At 44.8% G+C, this 25,657-nt stretch overlaps 1 protein-coding gene across 3 annotated transcripts in view; it reads left to right on the top strand.

Annotated features, from left to right (window-relative positions):
• Positions 1-4,519: 4,519 nt before the first annotated feature.
• adamtsl5 (ADAMTS like 5) overlaps positions 4,520-25,657 on the top strand; it is a 45,297-nt gene continuing 24,159 nt past the window's right edge. Inside the window, exons 1-7 of one of the 3 annotated variants that reach the window (XM_042062599.1) lie at positions 4,520-4,586; positions 5,511-5,962; positions 11,440-11,512; positions 16,953-17,113; positions 17,621-17,681; positions 21,122-21,227; positions 23,520-23,647. In XM_042062599.1, coding sequence (XP_041918533.1) covers positions 5,943-5,962; positions 11,440-11,512; positions 16,953-17,113; positions 17,621-17,681; positions 21,122-21,227; positions 23,520-23,647 — 549 coding nt within the window. In that variant the 5' untranslated portion in view covers positions 4,520-4,586; positions 5,511-5,942. Of the gene's footprint in view, positions 4,587-4,842; positions 5,215-5,510; positions 5,963-11,439; positions 11,513-16,952; positions 17,114-17,620; positions 17,682-21,121; positions 21,228-23,519; positions 23,648-25,657 lie in introns of those variants that run through there. The other 2 variants (XM_042062600.1, XR_006022564.1) reach the window with 2 other exon arrangements.

Raw genomic sequence — 25,657 nt, 5'->3', positions numbered from 1 at the left:
CACTCTCCTCTCCTCTCCTCTCCTCTCCTCTCCACCAAATCAGTTTCCACCACCCATTTCTTTCTGTCTTTATGCTCTTCATGGCTTCATGCCTTCCTTAACTTTAGTGCTCTCTTCCTTTGTCCTCTTCCCTCCCTCCCTCTCTCCCTCTCCTCCCCCCTTTCTTCCTTTCTTCTCTTTTCTTCTCTTCTCTTCATTTGTCACACCGCACACTGTCCCAGTCAATAGCTTACTCCCTCCACATGTGCACCTCCTATTTCTACTAAAGCAATATATATATATAAGCTCATTGCTTATTGAGTTATATTCTGATGCTCTGGCACAGAACCCACAACATCCTTACCACATTTTCATCCATTTCTGTACTCAGAGGCTACCTTAGGGGGAATGAAACAGGGCAAAATGTTCCCATATTTAGACAGGTCAGTGGAAAAGGCTCCAGAATCAGAGCTGGATAACATCCGTGCTGTCACATAAAGGTGCTTCCACCACCTTAAAAATGTGATTTACCTCTCGGGAAAAGGGAATGGGGGGAGAGAACGACTATGAGAGAGAGGGAGGGAGGGAGGGAGAGGGAGAGAGAGAAAGAGAAAGTGAAAGAGAGAGAGAGAGAGAGAGAGAGAGAGAGAGAGAGAGAGAGAGAGAGAGAGAGAGAGAAGGCGCTGCTAAAAGCTCAGGCCCAGGTTGTGGGTTGTGATGGATGAGCTCGGGGGGGGGGGGGGGGGGGCTCTCTTCACGTATGAGCTGTAACTCATCTGAGGTCGTTCCTCTCCCGTGGCACCTGTAATCCTGTGATATACGCAGCTTAGCCCTGAGCTGCCACCGCTGCCTCCCTTACTAAACACACACACACACACACACACACACAAGCCACTTATAGCAATACTTTAATCATTCAATACACACACCCAACCAACATGTACACACAAACAGTTTGGCAATGAGCCAGAGCCTATCGTTTTTCTTTGTGTGAGTAAGCATTTGTGTGTGTGTGCTTGTGCATGTATGACTGTGATGGCGTGTGTATGTGTGTGTGTGTGTGTGTGTGTGTGTGTGTGTGTGTGTGTGTGTGTGTGTGTGTGTGTGTGCGCATACGTGTACAGTATGTTGGAGGTTGAATAATCTCTCTGCTACACCCATACTCTCTGGACACTGTGCAGGCCTTTGAAGACCACTCTATCTCTCCATGTCAGTTTGGAATCGAAGGGGCCCTGCTCTTCTCACAGACCAAAGGCATTATGGGACAGAACGTCTGACAGTGTCTAACGATCAGATTGACACTCGACAGCTTCATTGACCTTTAGCTTTGGTACCTCAGAGAGGGCCCATCTAATGCACCCAGAGGGATAAGGCACTGCAGAGTAAAGCTGTGAGATGGCCTGCGGCAAGACATCAGACTGAAGTAACGTGGAGGATAAGCAGACCATTGACCATCCGACGTGAAGGATGAGCAGACCATTGACCATCAGATGTGAAGGATGAGCAGATCATGATGGTTTCCAGGCTTCAAAGTGTCTATTATCATCATATTAGTGACAACGCATTGTGTGATTTCTTTCTCAAATAAGGTCAAATGAATCTAAAATAACGTTTATGTTCTGATATATATCATCCCATCATCATCACCATCGTCATTCCTAAAGAGTCCCCATCGGTGCAAAGGGACATCTCTGGAACATTCTATTTTGCCTGACATATTTGTGCTCACTAAAGCTCGAGATCAATGATTGATGACCAAGAAGATTTCCATGAACCACACACAAAAATGTGCCCTGTCTGCCTTTTGATGGAGATGGAGACGGAATCCTGTAAATGTACATGCAATGTTAACAATGAATGGATGCAGGTTCTATTATCTTGATTCCCAGAGATATAGCATTGATATGTCAGGAGATTCCCAGAGATATAGCATTGATATGTCAGGAGATTCCCAGACATTGATATGTCAGGAGATTCCCAGACATGAAGCATTGATACATCAGGAGATACACAATTGGCTCTGTCAAGCTTGTCTTCAATTCCCCCCAGGGTAATAGTTATTCCTCTGTTGTACCTGCCATTAACGGTAGTGTGTGTAAAGCAATGTCAAGACGTGTACTACATCCCCACTTCCATCTGAACAAATACGGCGTGGGGTTCCCCCAGTAGATTTCTTTTGATTGCAGGTGGCTGTGAACGTGTTGTCCCGGGGTCGGAGTGTGGAGGAGCAGCGTTTTGTGGTGAAACAGAAAATGTGTGTGCGAGCTGTAACATGCTGGCCAGGGCCTGGGGCTGAGTTTCCTCTCATCACACGCTCATGCCAGAAGAGCAGAAAACACTTAGCAGCTAGGAGACGTCGACAGGACACAGCAGAAGCACTCTGCTGCCGGAGCTACCTCCCTCTCAACACGCCTTGCATCAGCCGGTCAAACGCTTCTGCTCTCAACACAAAGACACAGTTACAGGCCTGTGTGTGCGTGTGTGTGTGTGTGTGTGTGTGTGTGTGTTAAATCTACCAAAACAATAGGTAAGGTGAAATTGCTTGAAACATATAACCCAAGACATTTAGTGCTTTAATAATCTTGCTTTGTTTTTAATGACAATGTACACAGTAATACAAAATATAGGGTGTATATTTTGAGACTGGTGCTTTCATTCCCATTATAATGGGAGCACTTATGAAAGAAATGACCAAAAACAATAATTTAGTAGCCTACCACCAATGAGTACCTCCCCCCTGCTGTTGATAACTACAGTGTACACAGTTGTTAATAGGGTGGCATGGTTATGATCATTTTCCCCACCCAAAGGCTTTTATTTATAAATTCTCAATAATGCCCCTGAAACAATCTGAGCGTTATGAACAAATCCCTTGTGCTGTCCAGTCATGTCCTTTTGCAGTGGAGTGAAGTCTTTTTTGATGCTAATCAAACACTCATGCCATGTGAAACCACCAGTGAAATATTTACTGATGTAAAAGATGACATCAAATCACACATTTTTCAGATTTCCTCCACTTTGAGACTTCAGTGTGATGGTAAAATAGTTGTCTTTCTCTAGAAAGATAATGTTCATGTCTGTCTTTTTGGTGAAGGCAAACTAGATTATTATGTATGTGTGTATCCTTCTCCTTGTTGTGTGTGTGTGTATGTGTTTGTGTGTGTGTGTGTGTATGTGTGTGTGTGTGTGTGTGTGTGTGTGTGTGTGTGTGTATTCTTCTCCTTGTTGTGTGTGTGTGTGTGTGTGTGTGTGTGTGTATTCTTCTCCTTGTTGTGTGTGTGTGTATGTGTATGTGTATATTATTCTCCTTGTTGTGTGCCAGCTCCATTTCTTTGTGTTTTCCCTCATGGTAGCGTTGGCCAAGAACACTGATGCAGTTTGGCTGACTGCAGTATTGATGGTGGATATGAAATTGACAGACACAGCTTGTCTAAACCTGGTTGGTATGAGGATGTAAAGTAACGCCATAGATAAAAAAGTTGTCGAAGCGATTTAACCCTTTCATGCGCAGCAGCCGCTATAGTGGACAGATATTCAAACAAACAGCAAACTGCTGAAAAACATAAAAGGCGCACATAATTGGGAGTTTCCTAAAAAGAAAAGGCAGTTTCTCAAGACTAGCCCTCAAGGGTATGTGGAGACAAGCCATATGTGTCTACATAAGGTAGATGGTGTAGGTGTGAAGAGGCCATCTCTCCCTAACTCCCCTCACGTGTAGTCATCTTCTGTCAGGCAGTGAATGCACACCAACGCACGGATATCTCTGTAGCTTGATTACAGTTTAGCACAATAACAGGGCACTTACAGTGGAAGTGATTTCACTCGAGTTTCTGTTTCTTCCTGTCAAAATTCCCTTCCCTCCCTTCGGTCTATTGCTCTCTCTCTCTTTCTCTCTCTCCCTCTGTCTCAAAAGTACACTCACTAATCTATGTGTTGACACAACACTTAACAGATGTTCAAAGCACCCTGCTTGTGTAGCTGCACATTACTGCATGGGATGTATATACCATTTACATTCCATTGCCTTTATCCTGAACAATTGCCCTGCAGCCTGGCTATTTGCAACCTGCATTTTGCTGTTATACCTTTTGTGTGGCAAGGTTAGGAGCCTCTCAGTCTACACCTTCCTCTAGCTCTTTCCAGGCCAAAATTACATCATGTATAATAAAATGAATTCATGCAATAAAACAAGGGAAATGCCTCTGAAGATGATCATTATCGCACGTAGTGATGACTCAACAGTTACCGTACCTTTAGAGCAGCTTTGCACAGCTTACTTGTCATCTTTCACTTTCATATACTTTTAACTTTCAGTTTTCTTTTTATGTTTTTGTACTTCTGTTTTTCAGTATTAAAGTTGCACTTTTTTTTACCTCGACCACTCATGGACACGCTTGCATGTTTAACTGACTAATGTCAAATAATACGGTGATAGGAGGAACGGTCCTGAAACACGACATAGACCTCGCCTCTCTCTTGGTCACAAGAACATTTTCAGCGTGACAGTTTTCGTGTTCTGCTCCTGCCTTCTAGCCCACTTGCAGATGTAAAAGTTTTGGGCTGTTATGACAAGGGGAACTGCATCAGAGATAAAGATAAAACTTCGGGTAATCAAATCATTCTGCTGCTTCATACACTTTTTCCAGTCAGACTAAAGCTCACTGAAGTTCTGCCATGTTTGTGATGCAGCTAAATATGAGTCAGTACACGCCTCGCAAGTTAGTCAGCCAACATTGTTCCAGAGGTCCTTGGCTGTTAATCCCCAAGCGATTTCTGACAGGCATTCCATGTCCGTATCATTGACGTTGGCTTGCTGGTCCCCAGTTTACAGAGGCACCGCGGAGCATTATCAGCGTGGATTGGCCGATAGTGCGTGTAGAGGGGCGTGTTTACGGGATTGCCATTGGAATGCGGGCGCACTGGGGGCGAACTTCAGGTGTACGGACACAAACACGCGCTCTTCACGGAATACATCTGTAGTTTGTGGAGCATACAGTGGATGAATTGGAAAGAAATGGCAATCGGCGTGACACTGAAGTAGAACATAGTAGATGGCCAGGGATTATTGCAATTACTACCAAGTCAGCTTGAACTTGTCGCTCGCTTTTGATTTTGTATTTGAATTTTTAAAAACTGTATTCTAGGCCAACAATTTAGAATTTGCACGCTGTTATGATTTTTCTGTAACAAAGATCTTTATACGTTTTTTATGTGCACGTGTGTAAAGAGAGATTGGTGAGTTTCATTATTTACCTTAAGAGTCTAAAGAGCTTAAAAAGCCATACGTCGATGTGCATGGTAAACTAATAGATTATTAATGGCTTTATAATATCTTTGTTACCTCGCTCCAGGTCAAAGCACAGTGGTACAGAGTCAGAAGTGATCCCCCATAGAACTAAAAAAATGCAAAGACTCCTCTGTGACAGCAGCGTAGCAGAGACGCACTTTCCCTCTTTGTAAGCAATAGAGTGTCTTCGTGAAGCTTTCAATTAGAAATGGGAAAATAGTGTTCTGTGTTTTGTTCTCTGTAGGTTACGCGTTGTCAGCACACCTGAACGCTGGCGTGGAGTGGACGCGTCTTGATTTACTTTATGTTCCACAACTGCAATAGATGACAATTGACGTGCTGAAGAAGTGGACTTAGCTCCGTCATATCCTAGAAAACTGTGCAAGTGTTTTCTACAGGGATTTAAAGAAGACTTCTAACACTCACGATGGATGTTTTCTAGAACCTGTCTCATCTCAGAGAAGAATCTAAAAATACGTTGCTAACTGAAGTCCGTCTGAATTCCTAAGTGTCATATCAAAGTTCAGGTGGCATGGAAGTATTTGGCCCAACATTTGCCAGCTTTCACATTGCCCTGTGCGATCTAACCGTCTGTAAGGTCTACCGTGCCAGATGATGTAAACTCTTTGGGAACTACTTTTGCAAGGAGATATCGTATCATATCTTATGAAGAAACATGTCAGCGCATTTCAACAGGTAAGTTACTTCTGTCTGGAGCGGAAATGTTGATATGATTCCCGTAAAACATAAAACTGATTAACTTAATCACTAAAATCATTTAACTCTTTCTAGGGTTTTAACTCTTTCTAAGCCACGTTTTCTTCGTAAAGGACACTGTTAATTCAATTAGTGTGACGTGTTTGATTGGTGACCACTGCACTGTTTGTTTATGCAAGCTGGGGACCAGCGATGGATGGCAAGTGTCCAGAAGAAACAGATGTTCACAGAAGTTGTGAAATCCTGTCACCGGTCATATTCCGCTCAAAACACGTCCTGTTAGAGTGCATACGAAAATTAAGGCTGCAGCCTTTAAGACAAACCTGCTATTCGCCAATGATTCACTTACTGGGAAACTGTTGCAAGCTGTTTTCTCACAGCTTGTGACAGCTGGATGCATTGTGTTGGTGCTCCCGGTCCCTCTTCGATAGTGTCAGATGGCTTGCTATTTATACACAGCCTCATATTTATCCCATGATTTCACTTAGTCGAACTGGCACTCCAGAATCAAACCAGATGCAGAAAGACCTGTCTCTTAGTGATAAAGATTTACAACGAGCGAGGTAATTGAATCTTGTGGTGCTGCTGTTTTATTTTTTTCAGGGGGTTTGGCGTCTGAGGGTCTCATTTTGTCGCTGTTTCTTCACTGTTTCTTTTACACCTCCAGACTTGACTGGAATGTTGAAATGTGGTTTGTGGTGACATCATTTGAATCCACCATCACATGTCCTGGTGCCAGCTTGAATGGCTGAAATGATTATCTCTCTTTGGAATGCTTCCACTTTATATTCATTTGTTCAAGAGATCTAGACTTGAATGGGTGCCATTCCTTAATGCTGTAAGCATTATTTCAGATTAAACTAGTGATCTCCAATGAGGTCATTCAGGTTGAGCTCAGAGCCGACCCACTGTACCAAACTCAATCACAGTCATCTTTGGAATTCCATCCTCCAGGCATGACCCTCGGCTTGTGAATACATGAATGTAATCAATACTATAATAATGACCAGACAACTGTCCCCCATGTGGCCCGTTGACTGGGTCCAGCCCTCAGCTTAAGAGTGGAAGAGGGCTGGATTGCCTCTGGCTCGGACCTGGAGAAAACACATATCTTGTGTAATCTCTAAAGGGAGAGGATGCCTTAGCAGAACATATGTCTCCATTTTTGTGGTCCAAGTGCACTTGCTCTTGGCTCCCAGAGGATCCTTGAAAATCTGGTTGAGGTTTACCAGATTATTTTCTAGAGGTCTGACAACCCCCCATTACTTTAAGTGGCTCAGGCGGGATTGTGTGCTGAAGTAAATTGATCAGAGACCGCTTAATGGCCTCTGATCAGCCATGCACAATGCCATATGACTCACTTAATACAAAACCAGCAAAACATTATCAGATGGAAGCCAATGTAGTTCTATTGCATGACTACCATAAGCACAACCCATCATCCATTGTCTTAATTAAGAGTCTCATCACAGCGGCCCACCCAGCTTGTAGTCATTGAGTGGTTGTGTGTCCAGTGAGTACTTTGAAGGTTGTTTACAACAAATTGTGGCAATTGCATTTCATGAAAATGTGTCAGCACTCACTCCCCTGAGAGTCTGTGAATCCATGTCTGAGTTTAATGCATCCAGTGCCAGATACATGTTCTGTGGTTTCTGCCCTGTGTGGAGAACCATCCATCTGTGGAGAACAGGCAAGTCAGTCAGACTGGAATTGTTTTTGCTCAATTGGGGTGGAGTTGTTTTTAATTAGCAGCTCTTTATGTCTGAGGTTGCATCCCTGACCAGCATCCTCTCCTCTCCCTCTTTTTCCTCTCCTCTCCTCTCCTCTCCTCTTCTCTCTTCTCCTCCTCTCTTTTCTTCTCTTCAACACCTCCTGCCCTCCTCTACTGCATCTCTCCATTATGATGTCAGCTCCATCAACAAAATACTACTGTGCCTGTTTTGTGATGTTCCTCAAAACACGTGCTAAGAAGTGTGTGGGTATGTATGTGTTGGAGGGGAGTGTTGAAGGGTGGACATGAGTCGTAAAGTTTGCTCCATCATGCGCCTCAGAGACTGACGCTAAGTACTTTGACCCCTGACCCCCTTGGGGCAGGCTGTCCAGACAGGCGGTCATGATTGGCACACAGCCAGAGAGGGTCAGTAAGTCGAAGGCCGAGCGCTCACCTGCTCACCTTGTGTGCCCCGCCAAGAGGGAGCGAACCAACTCCCATCACGACTCAATGTGTGTGTGTGTGTGTGAACCAACTCCCATCACCACTCATTTTCTTGGAGAAATAGAGTCGGTTTGTCTGAGACATTCACTGGACACTTGACTGGGATGCTGGTGTGTGTGGGGTGGAGTGCTATTGGAGGTCAGAGGATGTGATTGGAGGTCAGAAGATGTGATTGGCAGCAGAAGGAGGTTTACTGTGCTGTCCATGGGCCACTGTGGAGCTTGCGCTCTGGTAGTTGATCAAAGCAAGAGCGCCTTGTAATTTCACCTGCGCTTCAGTCCCTATGCTAATGACTTAACACAGTGGTAGCTCTGTTGGCCCGTTGTCCGCTCAATCTCTCATCGGACCGGATGAATCTTAAGCGAGAGTCGAAGCAGAGTGACCTGACAGGAATGCCCACTGAGGCCCCAGGCTTTCTGGCGGCCCATCTGACAGGGGAAAAAGGGTGTGTAACAGACCATGTCTCTGGCAAGGTACCAACCCCCACCCCCACCCATCCAACATACACACACACAAACACACATACACACACACACACCACACACACATGCACACACACCACACACACACCACACACAAACACACATACACACACACACACACACCACACACACACGCACACACAAACACACATACACACACACACACCACACGCACACACAAACACACACACACACACATACTGTACACACACACACACACACACAAAAACACACACACAGATACACACACACAAACACACACACACTTTGCCTCACATTAGTTTTACACACTTCACAGAAGTCAACGTCCACAGCCACAAGTCTATATCCATATATGTACGTCCCATGTGGAAAGCATTTAGGTGGGGCAATAATGTGGAGTTCATATATGCTGCTTTTCACATTTAAATGACGTAAGGTCTCTGGTACTACTTTAGCATTAATAACCCCCCATGACCACAGCAGAGAGTGCACACCAAAATATCTCCTTTATGAAGAGTATTGCAACGGTTTCATCTGTGAGAAACTTACCATCAAACAGCAGCCCCCTCTCACACCCCCTGTACACACACACACACACCACCTTGTTCCCCTCACACTCACCACATGGTCTCAGTGTGTTTCCGAGGGAAGCTCTGTTAGAGTGATCATCTGTGTGAGAGTGCTGGGTGTTTTCTGCACGATGAAGACCATGGCAGAACATTAGGACTACGCAATGTGTCCTGTGAAAAATGGCAGATCCTGATGTGTGTGAAATTCTTCTCACTTTTCCGACCCTGACACTAAGAAAATTGAGTCAGTGGTACAGAACACCACTATCAGCGGAACTCATTAGTACAGGAAGTGTGTCTTTCTCTCATTATCGCTGGCCTGTCTTAGAACCTTTACCTCTGAGCCCCTTTATCAAGCGCGCCCAGAGACCTCCGCAGATTGAAAGAGGAGGTGATGCAATGTTATTTTGTGTGTGTGACCTTTGAACACTGATAGAAATATCTACATGTACGTGCCTGCTGGCCCATGTTTAACAAGAACTAAGTCAAACTCGGGTGTGTGTGTGTGTGTGTGTGTGTTTGTGTGTGTGTTTAGTCTGTTCCTCCCTCGCTGGCTGTCACCTCAGGTGACATAGCTTGGTCGTACAGTGCACACAGTTCCTTTCATAGAGGCTGTCATGCTTGGTGGAGAGGGCTTATGGAGACTCCATGACCCAAATGGGCCCCGTGCTTTATAAGGACGTGTCCAGTGGGCAGTGCCCAGTATCCCACGCTGGTTTGGCCCAGGATGGTGGTTGGCATGGGCACAGCGTCCCTAAACCAGGGTGGACTCAAAGGAACAGCTGTCTGTTTGGTGCTGCGTGTGTGTGTGTGTATGTCTCTGTGTGTGTATATTTGTATTTGTGTGTGTGTGTGTGTGTGTGTGTGTGTGAAACAACTGACATTGGCATTTAGCTTTTGTGCATGTGAAGTTTCTTTATGAAGAGTGAAGGGACATTTGTTTTGGCAGTGTTTGTGTGTGTGTGTGTGTGTGTGTGCACACGTGTGTGTGTGTGTGTGTGTGTGTCTGTGTGTTTGTGATGTTCTGTCTATATGGTTTAATTGGACCTGATGGCTATTGCCCTGGTGCTTAACCAATGACATTCATTTGGCTGTTAGCCACACAGTCCCCTTTTACAGATAAAGTAAATACATGAGAAAGAAAAGAAACTCCTCCAGGCTTAACGTTGAGAGAAAGGCCAAGCTGTGTACTTAGGCTGAAGACTTGGGAAGTTAGCATTGAAACTCACAGCCTTTAGCTTGATGAATCTCTATCAGATGTGCAGACAATGCTCGATGTACGCAATACTTACGACCCAACAGCAAATCACAAAGAAGTGTTGACGTCAGAAAGACAGAGAGAACATTAAAATTGAGGGGGGGGGGGGGGGGGGGGCGGAGTGACAGAGTGAAGGAGGTGGCATTTCCCGAACCTCTTTTTGAAGACAACACAAAGCCTTTCGGAGAAGTCTGCGCCGGGCAGATGAGTCAGACGCGCGTGTGGTCTCCACGCTCGGGTGAGGCCGCTGTGTCTAAGCCACAGAAATGCAGCTGAACCCAGACGGCCTGCGCGTCACCCTGTCCGTACGCTGCCAAAGGAAAAGACACACACACACACACTCCCGTGCTCCAGCCAGCAGGCAGGACAGGGCGGCCTGGAGCAACGTGGAATGATGTGAGCTTTGGTGACCCTTAGCGGCCTTCTCCCTGGCTGGGGAAGTTAATGACCCTGGGAGAGGGGTGCGGGCTGGGGTGTGTGATGTGGTTAGGCGGGTGGCATTCCTGACAATCAGGGCCCCGTGGTCTGGCAGGTCTCTGGCTTGGGTTATGGAGGCCCTTGTGACCTTGGGGCCTGGGTGCTGTGTTAAGTGGCCACTAAATGTCCGCCCCCTTCCCCTCCCTGTTAAAATGCTGTGTGTGTATATTTGTGTGTATATGTGTACACATGACGTGCATGTGCATATATATATATATATGTGTGTGTGTGTGTTGTGTATGGACAGGGGCCCCAGCCCTCTCCTCTCTTCCCATAGAGAGGTGTGTTAAGGGTGTGTGTGTGTGTGTGTTTGTTGTGACCTGAGGGTTGGACTGCTATGCTAAATGAGCTCTAAATGTCTGTCCTTTACTCCTCCAATTCAGAAAGTGTTGTAAAGTGTGTGTGTGTGTGTGTGTGTGTGTGTGTGTGTGTAATAGAATAACAATGTTTGTTTTTTCTCTCTCCATCTTCAGGAAGCTGTTTTTGTGCCAGACACTCACCTTCATCATTCTTCTGCTCTCACCTCTCTGCCTCTGGGCTCAGCATGTAAGTCACACACACACACACACACACACACATACACACACACACACACACACACACATACATACGCACAACTACTCACACATGTACACACACGCACTGTACTCTCAGGCCTGCCAAGTACATTCTGATACTGAAGTACCAACAAGTGAACTAATGAAAGCTCTGACCCTTAACCATTTCCTGTGTCACAGTCATACACACACATAATTACACACACACACACACATACATTGGGGTTGTCCAGTGAAACATTTGTTTTGATTGCTTGAGTGATTGCTTTATATTTTCTCCACTTTAGACACACACACACACACACACACACACACACACACACACACACACACACACACACACACACACACACACACACATACATCTTTCAGCACTATTAATGTGGTTGTCAAGAATAGCTTAAAGAGGGGTTTCCTGAAAGTTGTCAACACACACACACACACACACACACGTAGGTACATGTTTGTCACTCATACAGTACATACATTTTTCTGTATGTGTTACTACAGACTACTTTTGTTATTGCATATATATACCGGTATATATAATTTTGATTACATTGTACAGTAATGGTGTTATTACCAAATATCATTTTCAACTGGGTTTTGTTTGAGGGAGGGTGGGGGTATAGACTGTACACTCTGCAAGCTTTAAATCCCCCCTCCATTTGCCAGAGACTGACCAGTCTGTCTACTCTAGTTCTGACTGCTTGTTGTATGTTCATGCTAGAATGATAAAGGCTGTGCAAGGTTATTTCATCATCAAGGTTCTATCAAGAATCTCTCTGATTTTTCAGATGCCCAGCCATTTAATTGAGACAAAGATTTGAAAATAGTAGCCTAACCACCTCAATCCCCTCTGGTTAAGCCGTATGTAGATGTTAGTATAAAGCTCATGTGGTGGGGAGCGATTGTTGTTATCTCCTTTGTTAAGCCGTATGTAGATGTTAGCATACAGCTCATGTGGTGGAGAGCGATTGCTGTTATCTCCTATACTATATTTCTGTCAGTGTTGCTGCAAAGGGGCAGCTCCGCTGCTGTAAATCTGTGCGTTTGACACATCTCCCTGTGAACATAGGCATACAGGAGGGACTGGCCTTCTGTTGGTCAAGGGGTCAAGTCATTCATTCTGCTCGCCAAGTTTAATCTTCCTTGTACAACTAATGAATGTGTGTGCATGTTCCTGTTTGTGTGCGATAACCCTTTAAGAATATTGATAGTGTGTGTGTGTGTGTGTGTGTGTGTTTGTGCAGTGATGCGGTTTCAACCAGGTCATTCTGTGATGGACTGCAGTCATCGATGAACGCTGTGTGTGTGTGTGTGTGTGTGTGTGTTTGTGTGTGTGTGTGCACATAAACGCTTGTGTTGACATGTATTTTGCAACACACTTCCCATGGACCATTTCTTTATACACCAGCGACTTCACTTCATTTGGAAAGCAGCCAATATTCCGGCGGAGATGGCTCTACCGTCCCCCTGTTTGTCCACTTCACAGTAATCACAACAACAGACTGTATACAACAACAAGATAAACTAGTCAGTCAAGACACGTCCACTGTTTTTGAAAGGTCAGACAGGATGAGATTTCATAGGGGGTATTTTTATGTTTACAGTAATATGTTTGAATTCTTTTCCAGCTTTAAGTAACAGTGTCTGTTATTTCACACACTCTATGACAGTGAAACGTTTCTTAACCATGAGCAAACCGGCCTTTCCCACTGCTACTGTTGTATGTCGTCATTCTTCCAGTGCTAGTGTTGAGTGTAGTGTAGTGTATGTCTCACTCTCACAGTGCTAGTGTTGAGTGTAGTGTAGTGTAGTGTATGTCTCACTCTCCCAGTGCTAGTGTTGAGTGTAGTGTAGTGTATGTCTCACTCTCCCAGTGCTAGTGTTGAGTGTAGTGTATGTCTCACTCTCCCAGTGCTAGTGTTGAGTGTAGTGTATGTCTCAATCTCCCAGTGCTAGTGTTGAGTGTAGTGTAGTGTATGTTTCACTCTCCCAGTGCTAGTGTTGAGTGTAGTGTATGTCTCACTCTCCCAGTGCTAGTGTTGAGTGTAGTGTAGTGTATGCCTCACTCTCCCAGTGCTAGTGTTGTATGTCTCAATCTCCCAGTGCTAGTGTTGAGTGTAGTGTAGTGTATGTCTCACTCTCCCAGTGCTAGTGTTGTATGTCTCACTCTCCCAGTGCTAGTGTTGAGTGTAGTGTAGTGTATGTCTCACTCTCCCAGTGCTAGTGTTGAGTGTAGTGTAGTGTATGTCTCACTCTCCCAGTGGTAGTGTTGTACCTGCTCAGCACTGTCACATGGTCCAGACTGGAATGTCAGTTTAGACAAACATTACAGTTCAACTCTAACCCTGACAAGCCTACTCATAGGGTAGACCTGATAGACACTGCTGGATGGCAGAGCCGATATACACGGCTGCACCTTAAATTGCCCCCTTTTATACTGGCAGACACTTACCGAAGTCCTCCAAAAGAGATAACATCCAGTAATGTTTTATTAGTGTGCAGTATTTATGATCTCCTGTAAATCTGTTTGCTCTACGTTGATGTTGATTCATGGCTCTGTGTCAGTTGAGGAACGCAGAGAATGCCTCAAGTCTTGAGGTTGGAATGGCGTTTTTAAAACCGGCCTTGACGTGAACACAACAACACATGGCATTTGGCTCTGAATGGCTTACCAGGCACACTGTGTTACTACACCACTTCATGGTGGAGTGTGCGTGTGTGTGTGCGTGTGTGTGTGTGTGTGTGTGTACCGTTTAGTCTGTGCGGAAAGGGTTGATCTAGAATATGGGACTTGTGCTGTCTGTGGAGGTTTGAGTGGGGATGTTGCCAGTCCAATACTACACCTGAAGGAGGAGGCTTTTGGAAGGTTTCTCTGTTTGTTTTCCTAAATCATTTTACAGTAATACGGTCCTCCAGTGTTTATTCCCCCTGTGGGGTTATACGGCACACTGCACTATTAAACAGAGATTGTTCTGCTGAATGAAAACAATGTGCAGGTTTAGGATTTGAGGTACTAAACTAATACTGTTTGCTGAACTCTAGTTATGACTGACAAACCAGGGAAAGAGGAGAACGGGCTCTACTCTCTCTCTCTCTCTCTCTCTCTGTGTCGAGTGAGTGAGAGAGTTATTTGTAAATTACTTTACATTACATACATGATCAGACTGTGTGTTGTGTGTGTGAGAGAGAGAGAGAGAAAGAGAGAGAGTGTATGCATGAATGTATGGTGGGGGGCTGAGAAAAAAGTGAGAAGAGTGAGAAGAGTGTATGTGTGTGTGTGTGTGTGTGTGTGTGTATTTTAGGACGGGGGAGATTATGCAGTGATCTGCTCTCTCAGATGGAGCATGTCAGTGAGAGGCCTTTGCATCAGTATTCCTCCATCAGCAGCTCATTTGTTTGGACTGGGCACAAAGAGGCCGCGCTGCCAGGAGACACGCCGTAATGGAATCTAGTGGAACTCTGAGCCATCTGACAGGATCACAGATCAAGCAGCGGGTCACTCACCGCCACCCCAGATTCGCACTTTGGCCCCAGGATGGGAGATTGGACTTTTAGCTACAGCTAGAAATTGGCAATTTGGCTGGGGTTAGAGGTCCCCGTTTGGATGGAGAGAGAGATTGGCAGTTTGGCCTTGGTGTGAGAGAAAGGTCAGGGTCGTGTCTGGATCGAAGAAGTGGACGTGGCATCTGTGTTTAGTTGTAGATGGAAGATGAAGTTAGACTGGCACTTAGGGCCAGATGTACGTACATTTGCGAACGTAGCGTTATCAGCGTCATGGACAAGGCCTGTGGACAAGCACCATGGATTGCGAACGCTGTCAGACCCAAGTTTCCGTCGTATTTATCAAACTTTCAATCCATAGTGTAAACTGCGCCTTTCTCTGCCTTTCTCCACCCATTACGCCAATTTACGAACGTCCACAACTGAACAGCAGAGCCTACATACAAGCGCAGTTGAATGAAGTTAACTGATGACAACATTGAAAAGAAACGTTTAGCGATCATGAAATAATACCATACAAGATAAGATGTCAACAAGCTGGGAGATAATGAAGATCAGTAGGCTAGTCCTACTCAAACTACTTATGCACATAGGCTATGGAAGATTGGTCAAATCTAGCAAGTAAGAAAGTTTAAGTGAATGACGAAAGTGAAAGTAAGACATTCGAAAGGCCAACGAAAGTTAAGGTTGGTGCTCTAAATAGCGATTCTGTTGTCTTTGAAATGTTCTCTTATTGACGCATTGAACTGCAATTTGTATTAACACCTGCTTGTACAAGGCTTGTACAATATTTAGGCACAGAATAGACGTGCGCTTTCACAAGCAGTCTTTGTACATACCGCGGAATACATAATTAGGTGCTCTTTATGGTTCCCCTCCCATCTCTTTACGCTAAACTCCCACTCATTGCGGCCTGTTTGTACATACCTCGCAATGATTTTACACACACGTTGCAAAACAAATACACCTGAAGTGGGCGCAAAAGCATTAGTACATCTTGCCCTTAGTGTCATGTCATCGTACAAGATCAGTTAGAGCCACTTCAAGAGTAGTACATACTGTAGTATCATCACACAAACATATACAGTATATTATACAAATACAATTCATTACAGTAAAATGTGTTTGTAAGAGTGTTTTTTCACTCCACCACTAACCTCATATAAATTCTTAAGTGAAAACAAACCCTGAGCCTAAGGCCATAGATTGCGTGCAAACAGGTGTCCTGTCCCTCTGTGAGTAATTGCTGTAGGCACCATCCACCCCAGTCACAGCTCAGAGTCTCTCTGGGTCAGCGGTGCCGAACCCCGAGACACGCAGGCTCGCAGCTAGAACCGCAGGCTGCGGTTCTCCACAGCGAAGGGGTTTTACCCCACAGGCAGGTAATGGTGAGATAATGAAGTGGGGTTGAGGAGTTAGTGAAGGGCACGCTGGGACAGAGTATGTGTGCGTGTGTGTGTGTGTGTGTGTGTGTGTGTGTCTGTGTATGTGTGTGTGTGTGTGTGTGTGTGTGTCTGTGTGTGTGTGTGTGTGTGTGTGTGTGTGTGTGTGTTAGCGTATGTGTGTGTGTGTGTGTGTGTGTGTGTGTATGTGTGTGTGTGTGTGTGTGTCTGTGTGTGTCTGTGTGTGTGTGTGTGTGTGTGTGTGTGTGTGTGTGTGTGTGTGTGTTAGCGTATGCATGATCTTTTTGTTTTCTGCCTTTCTTTGCTTTGCCTCTGCCTGCCTGAAATGCAGCACTTTGAAGCCATGTCAGTGGTGTGGTGGTCAGTAGCGGTCATGATACTTCAGTTCTGCAGAGAATGAATCTAACATCCTCCAATCTACCTACTTCCTACTCTCTCTCTACCTACTCTCTCTTCCCACCCCTCACTCTCCCTCTCCCTCCCTCTCTCTCCCTCCCTCTCTCTCTGACTCTCTAGTCCTCCAGGGTGTCTGTTGGGGGGTCGGTGGGTGCCCCTCGTGGGCGTGTGCGGCGGCAGCTGCACTTCAGGAACGAGTGGTCAGGCTGGAGCGGCTGGTCTGTGTGCTCCCGCAGCTGTGGCGGAGGAGCGTCGGTCCGCACACGCACCTGTATCACCAGGTGAGAACACAAAAACACACACACCATGCACGCATGCCTACACATAGCTCTGAAATCAGGTGAGAGCAGACGTTGATATTGGTATTACCAGGTGAGAGCATGCCTGTGCATAGATGTAATCACGCATGCACGCCCGCGCGCGTGCACGCACACACACACACACACACACACACACACACACACACACACACACACACACACACACCTGCATCTGTACAAAGAGAACACACACATATGTGGATTCACATCGGCCCTAGACACATGTCTCACATACAGAGCAGCTGTTTGTCTTTACACAGTGTGAGAGAAATTCCGGCTTCTCAGTATCCAGTATCAGAAGTCGGAGCAAGACGATCCGTACAGAACTTAGACCTTTATACATATTCATAATAGAAGGGACTGCAAAGCTTCTGAGAAACCAGATAGAAAAATGACATGTTTGAATTTGTGTCCCTAAAATGATGGCTTGACCCTAAGTGATTGATTCTGCTCTCTCTGCTGTTCCAGAAACCCTGTTGGAGGCCCATGTGTGGGAGACTCTCGACAGTACAAGATCTGTAACACCAAGGTGAGAAGTTCAGATGGCACTAGCTGCTTCCTGTCTAACAGGAGCACTCCAGAATAAAGACAGCAGTAGTTCTTAAGGGCACGTGTGCTGTATCTGTAAGTATCAAATAAAAAGCAGTAATTTTATGCAGAATGCTGAACAAGTCTAGTGATGTTCTATACTGTTGAAATGACAGTGGTTGAAAAATCAGTCAAAGCTAGAGTTTCTCAAAAATACAGACCATGCATATTGCAGTGTCAAGTGGATTAGATATGTATTGACTGGCCTTGCAAAAATCTTTTGCTGTATCATTTTGAAACTGATATGGCAATTAGACAAGGACTTAGGCTGCGAGACACAACGCGTTCCAGCTCAGTAGATGGTGGAACAGCAGCTATGCAACTGTACTTGAACAGTCATTGAATTATGAGCAGTCATTCAAGAGCACTTTCCACTGTGACATATTTTCAGTGCTTCAGTGCAACTGATAGTGTCTTGTTTTAATAAATACATCCTCTTGATGTATGAATGAAACCCATTGTTTTGATGATTACAAGAAATCTTGCAAGCACAAAAATGTTTTTTTTCCCAACGATAACTCAGGTGAAGATCTTTGTCTGAAGAGGCTTTTTAGAGGATACAGAAGTGTTCTCCTTTATAAAGTTCATTGGTAAACACCATTGATTGAATTATAAAGTTGAACACTCAGGGCCAGATGTACTAAAACTTTTGCGCCCACTTCAGGCGTATTTGTTTCGCAACATGTGTGTAAAATCATTGCAAGGTATGTACAAACAGGGTGCAATGATGTAAAAGCGCAAACTGCCTGTCGCGGGAGCTGAACATGGCAAATTGCGATTTTCGTGTCATGCTTATGCATTGATGGGAGGATCCAGGTGAAAGTGGGAGTTTAGCGTAAAAAGATGAGAGGGGAAGAGTAAAGAGCACCTTATTATGTATTCCGCGGTATGCATGGGCGGATTAAGAACTTTCGGGCCCCTGGGCCAAGATGCATTACAGGCCCCCCACTTTTTTATTTGTTTGATGTGATTTCCTGTATTCTGGTGCATTTTGGGGATGGCCAATACTTTAATTCAATCAGATTCATAGCCTACATCCTGATTTGTTGATATTGAGGCAATGATTCCATGCAAAGGCTTGGGCCCAAGGGCCCCCTGATCCCTTGGGCCCCTGGGCCTGGGCCCGGTAGGCCCGTGCAGTAATCCATCCCTGGCGGTATGTACAAAGACTGCTCCTGAAAGCCCACGTCTATTCTGCGCCTAAATACTCACGCCTTGTAAAAGCAGGTGTTAATCCAAATTGCAGTTCAATGCGTCATTCACTTAAACTTTCCTACTTGCTAGATTTGACCAATCTTCCATAGCCTACGTGCACAAGTAGTTTGAGTAGAACTACTGATCTTCATGATCTCCCTGCTTGTTCATCTCATCATGTACAGTATGGTATTCATTATCGCGAAACGTTTGATTCTTTTTAATGTTGTCATCAGCTAACTTCATTCAACTGTGCTTGTATGTACTGTAGGCTCTGCCATTCAGTTGTGGACGTTCGTAAATTGCGTTTATGGGCGGAGAAAGGCAGAGAAAGGCGCAGATTACACTATGGATTGAACGATTGATAAATACGACGGAAACTTGGGTCTGAAAGCGTTCGCAATCTGCGGTTTGTCCATGACGCTGTTAACGCTACGTTCGCAAATGTACGTACATCTGGCCCACAGTGTACTGGTAGCCTAGAAATCTAGACGCACCCTAGCGGCAGCAAAATTAATTTGCTCAGCCTGTACGTCTAGTATCAAACCATAGGGATTTCTATTGGCTGACGTGGACGTCATCCAATCACAGCGCTCTATTTTGTTAGAGAGTCTTAAGGCGGGCTTAACAGGATAACGACAGTCCTGCGACGGTGAACAACAAGGAAGGTGGCTATGGCAAACGAAGAGCGGTTGTTTGAATCGGCGTTGGCGTCAACTTTGGAGGAGTTGGACTTTGGCTTTTCTTTGAAAGTTGAGCAACACAATGCACTTAAGTCATTCCTTTCGAAGAAGGATGTATTTGCCGTTTTGCCGACCGGATACGGATATGGTCGTAGCGCTGGCCTATTGCATGCCTAGGCAGTTTGAAAGACAATTCTATGCCCGCCCCTTGGATTAAGCGAGGTGAATGGTTCGATTCCAGACTATACATTTCAATGATATAGGATGGCCCGCCAGGCTAGTGTACTGGGGCAATTCCACTCAAAACTGTCACGTCCATAACGCCAACTAAATGCCATGGTATTTGTATGATGTGAATGATTATGTGAAAAGTTTTTCATGTGAGTTCTACAACCAAGAAGAGTGAATGCTCAAATTTCAAGTAATCATCATTCACATCACACCACACCATGGCATCAAGTTGGCATTATGGACGTGACAGTTTTGTGTGGAATTTGCTATTGCATATGCTCTCAGAACACCCCATTAACTGACAGAGGTTTGCCTTTTATGACGCTCTTGTGAATGATGTTATCTCAGTACTGGACAAGAAATGTAGCTCAAGACTGATAATGGTGTGCGTGTGTGTGTGTGTGTGTGTGTGTGTGTGTGTAATGCTGTAATGCACATCTATATTTAACAGAGCCTTTGTGTACCTAGTGGGAGCGGTGAGTTTCACTCTCGTGGCGCGTGTGTGTGTGCTGTAATGGAGAGTAGACATCTCAGGCAGGGTTACAAGGACAGAGGCTTGCTAAAACCTGCACAGTGATTCAAATGTTTTATGGAGAAATGCTTTTTTTTATGGAGAAAAGCGAACACCAATCCTTCCAAGTACCACCCAGGAAGTCAGGCCAGAAGTGTGTGTGTGTGTGTGTGTGTGTGTGTGTGTGTGGGTGTGTTTATGTGCATGTCAGTGTGTATGTGTAGGTATGATGATTCAGTGGAGCGTGTTCATGATGACTGAGCTGACTCCATTAATTGAATGGACGACTGTTGATAAAACACAATGTAATTGTACAGAGTCAGGCCAAACAGGTCTTGGCAAGGTTTATATGTGTTTGATTGCATACTGTATGCGTGCGAGGTAGTGTTACCCTGCTTCACCTGACCTGTGTATTGCCTTTACCTGTGCTCTGTTACCTTTAAGAGTGTGTGTTTGTGTGTGTGTGTGTGTGTGTGTGTGTGTGTGTGTGTGTGTGTGTGTGTGTGTGTGTGTCTCTGAGTGTCTGAGAGAGAGTGTGTATGTGTGTGTGTGTGTGTCTGTGTATGGTTTGTGTGGTTATTTTTAATCATGCTGAACATTCCTCTCTGTGTGTGTGCGTGTGTGTCTGTCTGTCTGTCTGTCTGTCTGTTTGTCTGTCTGTGTGTCTGTGTATGGTTTGTGTATGGTTTGTGTGTGTGTGTGTGTGTGTGTGTGTGTGTGTGTGTGTGTGTGTGTGTGTGTGTGTGTGTGTTTGTGTTGTAGGAGTGTCCAGTGGGTGAGATGGACTTCAGGGAGATGCAGTGTAAAGCCTTTGATGACCGTCCTGTAACGTCAGGCAGCAGGTACAAATGGACGACCTTCCATGGAGGTGGGTGAGACATAAACTGTGTGTGTGTGTGTGTGTGTGTGTGTGTGTGTGTGTGTGTGTGTGTGTCTGTGTGTGTGTGTGTGTGTGAGAGTGTGTGTGTGTGTGAGAAAGAGAGAGAAAACTATCCCACTTGAGTAGGGTTGGGCACCGAAACACGGTTCTAATATGGCACCGGTGCCGACGCAAACGGTAGTAACTGCATCGAATAACAACATGGATTTCGGTGCCTCATTTTAGTGCTTAAATAGCGTTTTTTTTTTTTTTTTTTATACGAGGCATCACTGCATGTCATACGCCATCTCTAACGTCTGATAGCAACACATCCATATACAGTTGGCTAACATAAACACTGTATAAACCAGAGGGGTGCACCACATAGGCGAGTGGACAGTGTTTGACAGCTTGCGTGAGCCCAAGTAGCTTTAAAGCGATATCGCGAGCTCCTGTCAAAATCTAGCAGTGGGCCTAACTACACATAAGCAAAAGACTATGAAACAACATCAACAGTAGCCTATATGTTACACAATATCCTTGCTAATGCGCTAACTGGCATTTATTTGAAATGTTATCAGCAAAGTTGTAAGGTAAAAACTCACGGTGTGTTCTAAACAACACAATGGCATGATATTAATCTTTCATGTGCATGAGGCCCATATAGCATCACAATGAATTTGAAGATCATGTTAAAAGTTAGCTGGCAAAAACATAAATATGTAGGTTACATACCTGATGTCATACCATACCTGTCAAAGAGGCTATACCATCTCCGTACTTTATCGCTAATTAAACTCAGCTGACTGGTGTTACCGCATAGCCATAGTTGCTGTTAAAATGCCTAGCGCTGGGAATCTAAACACTTCAACACCGACATGTAGCCTAACATGTTCAAAACTATTGCGTGTTATGGCTTAAGACATGACATTTCTTGAAGCATTTGGGAACACACTGAATTAACTGGAATGTAGAGTCCCTGTTAGATTAGCTTGCTTGCAAATGCCGTTGTCCATGACCTGGCAGTTTTATGGAAAGCGGTTTTAACATACCTTATGGCAAACCGCCTACACTGGATAAACTAGAAAGCAGAGCTTTAGCCTACCATTGTGTGCGCATGCATGGCAAGCTGTTTTAACATTTAAATGTATTATTCGTAGGAGCAATGAGATTGCTAGTAAATTGAATATAACAGTTCAATTTCATGTTCAAATTTGTCTTATCAATAATAAAAAAAGCAATTCATGCTTTAGACCATTTTAATTTACGTAAAACATTTTGAAAACAAAGTACCGTTTCAGGTACCGTTTTGGCACCGGCACAGTTTTAAAAGTATCGATTTAGCACCGGTATCGGATAAAACCCAAACGATACCGGTCCTTGTAACGCTTTACAGTGCTATGTTCTATTTGCAGAATTCACATGAAAAAATATAAAAATAGGCTCAAAAATCCGTTATCCATTCTTTAGGACGGCACAGTAAATGGGATTGTTGCATATTTTGATTTTCAATTGAGCACAGTTACGTTTCTTCTGTTGAGAAGTTAAACATTGAAATGATGCGTCAATTTTTTAATTTTCCTTTTTTGAGCTTGTGGAGCATGATTACTCCGCTTGAACCCTCTCTGATGTAGGTCTCCAAAGCCTCCCAGAACATGAACATTCTACACACGTATATCAGGATGCAGCAATGTCTCCCTCTGCATCTGAAGTTCTGATCTCGAGCTGACATTATCAATCGCTTGGCACCTTGATGCAAGCTGAACTGTGTTTGATAGCCCTCCATCTCTACATCCGCTGATGTGATCACCAACACCGCACCAATATGTATCAGGTCACCCCCCTACGCTTGTGGTTCAGCCCAACAAAAACGGTAAAAAAGGCAAAAATCCAATATTAACTGAATTTTACTTTTGTTTCCAATCCAGTTTCTGTTTTTTTCTTTATCTTGCGTGACTAATGACACATTTAGAAAATAGCAGCAATTATCTATTTGCTGACCAGTTAAAAAAATTGAAAATTGGATTATTGAACACATTTTTATTTGGATCAGATGGATGGAGCAAATAGAACAAAGCACTGCAAAGCGTTACACGGACCGATACCCAACCCTACACTTGAGTGACTCATTACATCCTCCTCTTTGTTTGATGTCCTAAAGACCTTCTTTGGTATTTACCTCCAGATTTTTATAGCCTCTCCCCTTGTGTTTCCCCCTCTGTTTTTCTCTCCCTTTCCTTTTCATTCTCTCTCTCTCTCTCTCTCTCTCTCTTTCTCTCTCTTTCTCCCTCCTTCTATCAGGCTCTGACCCATGTGAATTGAGCTGTCTGGCGGTTGGTCATAATTTTTACTACAATTTTGGCCGAGTTCTGGACGGCACCCCCTGCCAGACCGAGACTACGGCTGTGTGTGTCAACGGGAAGTGTCTGGTGAGTGTGTGTTGACTTGAGAGTGTGTGTTTATGAGTGTGTGTGTGTGTTTATGAAGGTGCGTAGGTGTGTGAGTGTGTGTCTACGTTTGTCTGTTTAAGTGCAAAACAATGCCAAACAATGCCTAGGGTTTCTATATGTGTCTCTGTGTGTGTGTGTGTGTGTGGAGGGGGGTGGGGTGTTTGTGTGTGTGTTACATATTTTCATTTGTTGAGTCTATGATTGTGTGTGTGTGGATGTATTATTGATGTGACTTTGTCGAGCTCTGTCTTGCTGTTTGAAGCTCAGCAGGTATAAGGCATGCCATTTGTGTAGGTGTGTGTGTGTGTTATAGGTGTATGTGTGTGTCTGTGTCAGTGTAAGAGTTTAGCCGTGTGTGTGTGTGTGTGTGTGTGTGTGTGTGTGTGTGTGTGTGTATGTGTGTGTTTGTATGAGAGCCTCAGCAGGTATGAGCCATGCTGTGTGTTAAGGCCTAGCTGCTCTTATCCGTGTCGACTGGGCCTTTCACATGCCATTACAACAGCCAGTCCTGCACACCCACCAGAGCAGAGAGAGAGAGAGAGAGAGAGAGAGAGAGAGAGAGAAAAGCAAAATTCCCCTCCTCCACCATAGTGCCTCCCATGTGGAGAGCCTTCTGCCCTCTCTCCTGCCCGCGGTCCACTTTCCCTCTCAGCACTCCAAAGAGCCAGGATTGGGGAGGACTTTGGCCTTGATGAAAGGATTTTTGGAGTGATTGAAGATTTTATTTTCCTCCCTTAGATGTGGAGAATGTGTGTGTGTGTGTGTGTGTGTGTGTGTGTGTGTGTTTGTAACACATCTCTATCAGTCAGGCAGTGTCATTTACTTCACACACAAACACTCCACATCCTCACCCCCTGTCCCCACAACCGTCAGAAAGATTAAAAGGGGGGGGGGGGTAGCCCCTTATGGAAACGCGTTTTGGATATGGCAGGTTTATGGGACATGTCCAGGTGAATTTACGAACTGTGAGAGGTCAGTGGGAGCACTAAGCAACTAAAGGTCAAAGGTCAATGAGCGTTTTTACCACGGGGATGTTCTGGGAATGAGCAGCATGTGGTAAATTGTGTCTGCAGGCAGGTTTGTGTGTACATTAGGATAAATACACTGTGTGTGTGTGTGTGTGTGTGTGTGTGTGTGTGTGTGTGTGTGTGTGTGTGTGTGTGTGTGTGATGTGGTTGTTGTGGGGGTAGGGTGCAAGACATGGACCTAAAGTAGTCCCAGAAGTTCTAGTCCACAGTGATATATCGACACACACACACACACACACACACACACACACACACACACACACACACACACACACACACACACACCTGTGATGAGGGTTAAGAGACTGTCACAGTAAGTGTGTTAATGTTAGTGTTCCATAGGGTGTACTTGACAAATGGAGAGAATCTACTTGCCATCTTGCTGCTCAAGGTTGCCACCAAGGGGTGACTTCTTACTCCATGTCCTCTCTATTCCCTGGCCTCAACTGGACCCTGCTCATCCTCCTTAGAGGAACTTTTGAACTCCTAACACACTAAAAGAGCTCACACATGGACTCACTTTAAAATCGCGCTGAAACCAATTTGTCTTGCGTTAATCGTGTGACATGAACCTAAACCGGCATGAGAATGCAATCAATCTGGGCAAAACATCTGTGTACATCTTAGAATGTTGGTGGTGAACACTGAGATGTGTGTCACTGTGAGCTGGTCCCAGACCAGCCCAGCGGAGTGAGTGTGGGAGGAGAAGGGTTTATCTGCTCCTTTTATGCTGTGGAAAAACCCGCAGGGTCACCCACTAATGAGGCTGATGGCTCCGGTGAAAACTGCACACACACACACACACACACTCACACACACACATACACACACATGCACACACACTTTACATGCACACACACACACACACACACATACTTCACACACACACACACACACACACACACACATACTTCTCCATCACCGCAATATCTACCAGAACAACGGACAAGGTGTGCACACA

The sequence above is a fragment of the Alosa sapidissima genome, chromosome 14 (assembly GCF_018492685.1).
Source record: "Alosa sapidissima isolate fAloSap1 chromosome 14, fAloSap1.pri, whole genome shotgun sequence".
Lineage (NCBI taxonomy): Eukaryota > Metazoa > Chordata > Actinopteri > Clupeiformes > Clupeidae > Alosa > Alosa sapidissima.
The sequence above is the reverse complement of the archived record's forward strand: the minus strand, read 5'-3'. Positions and strand labels throughout refer to the sequence as shown.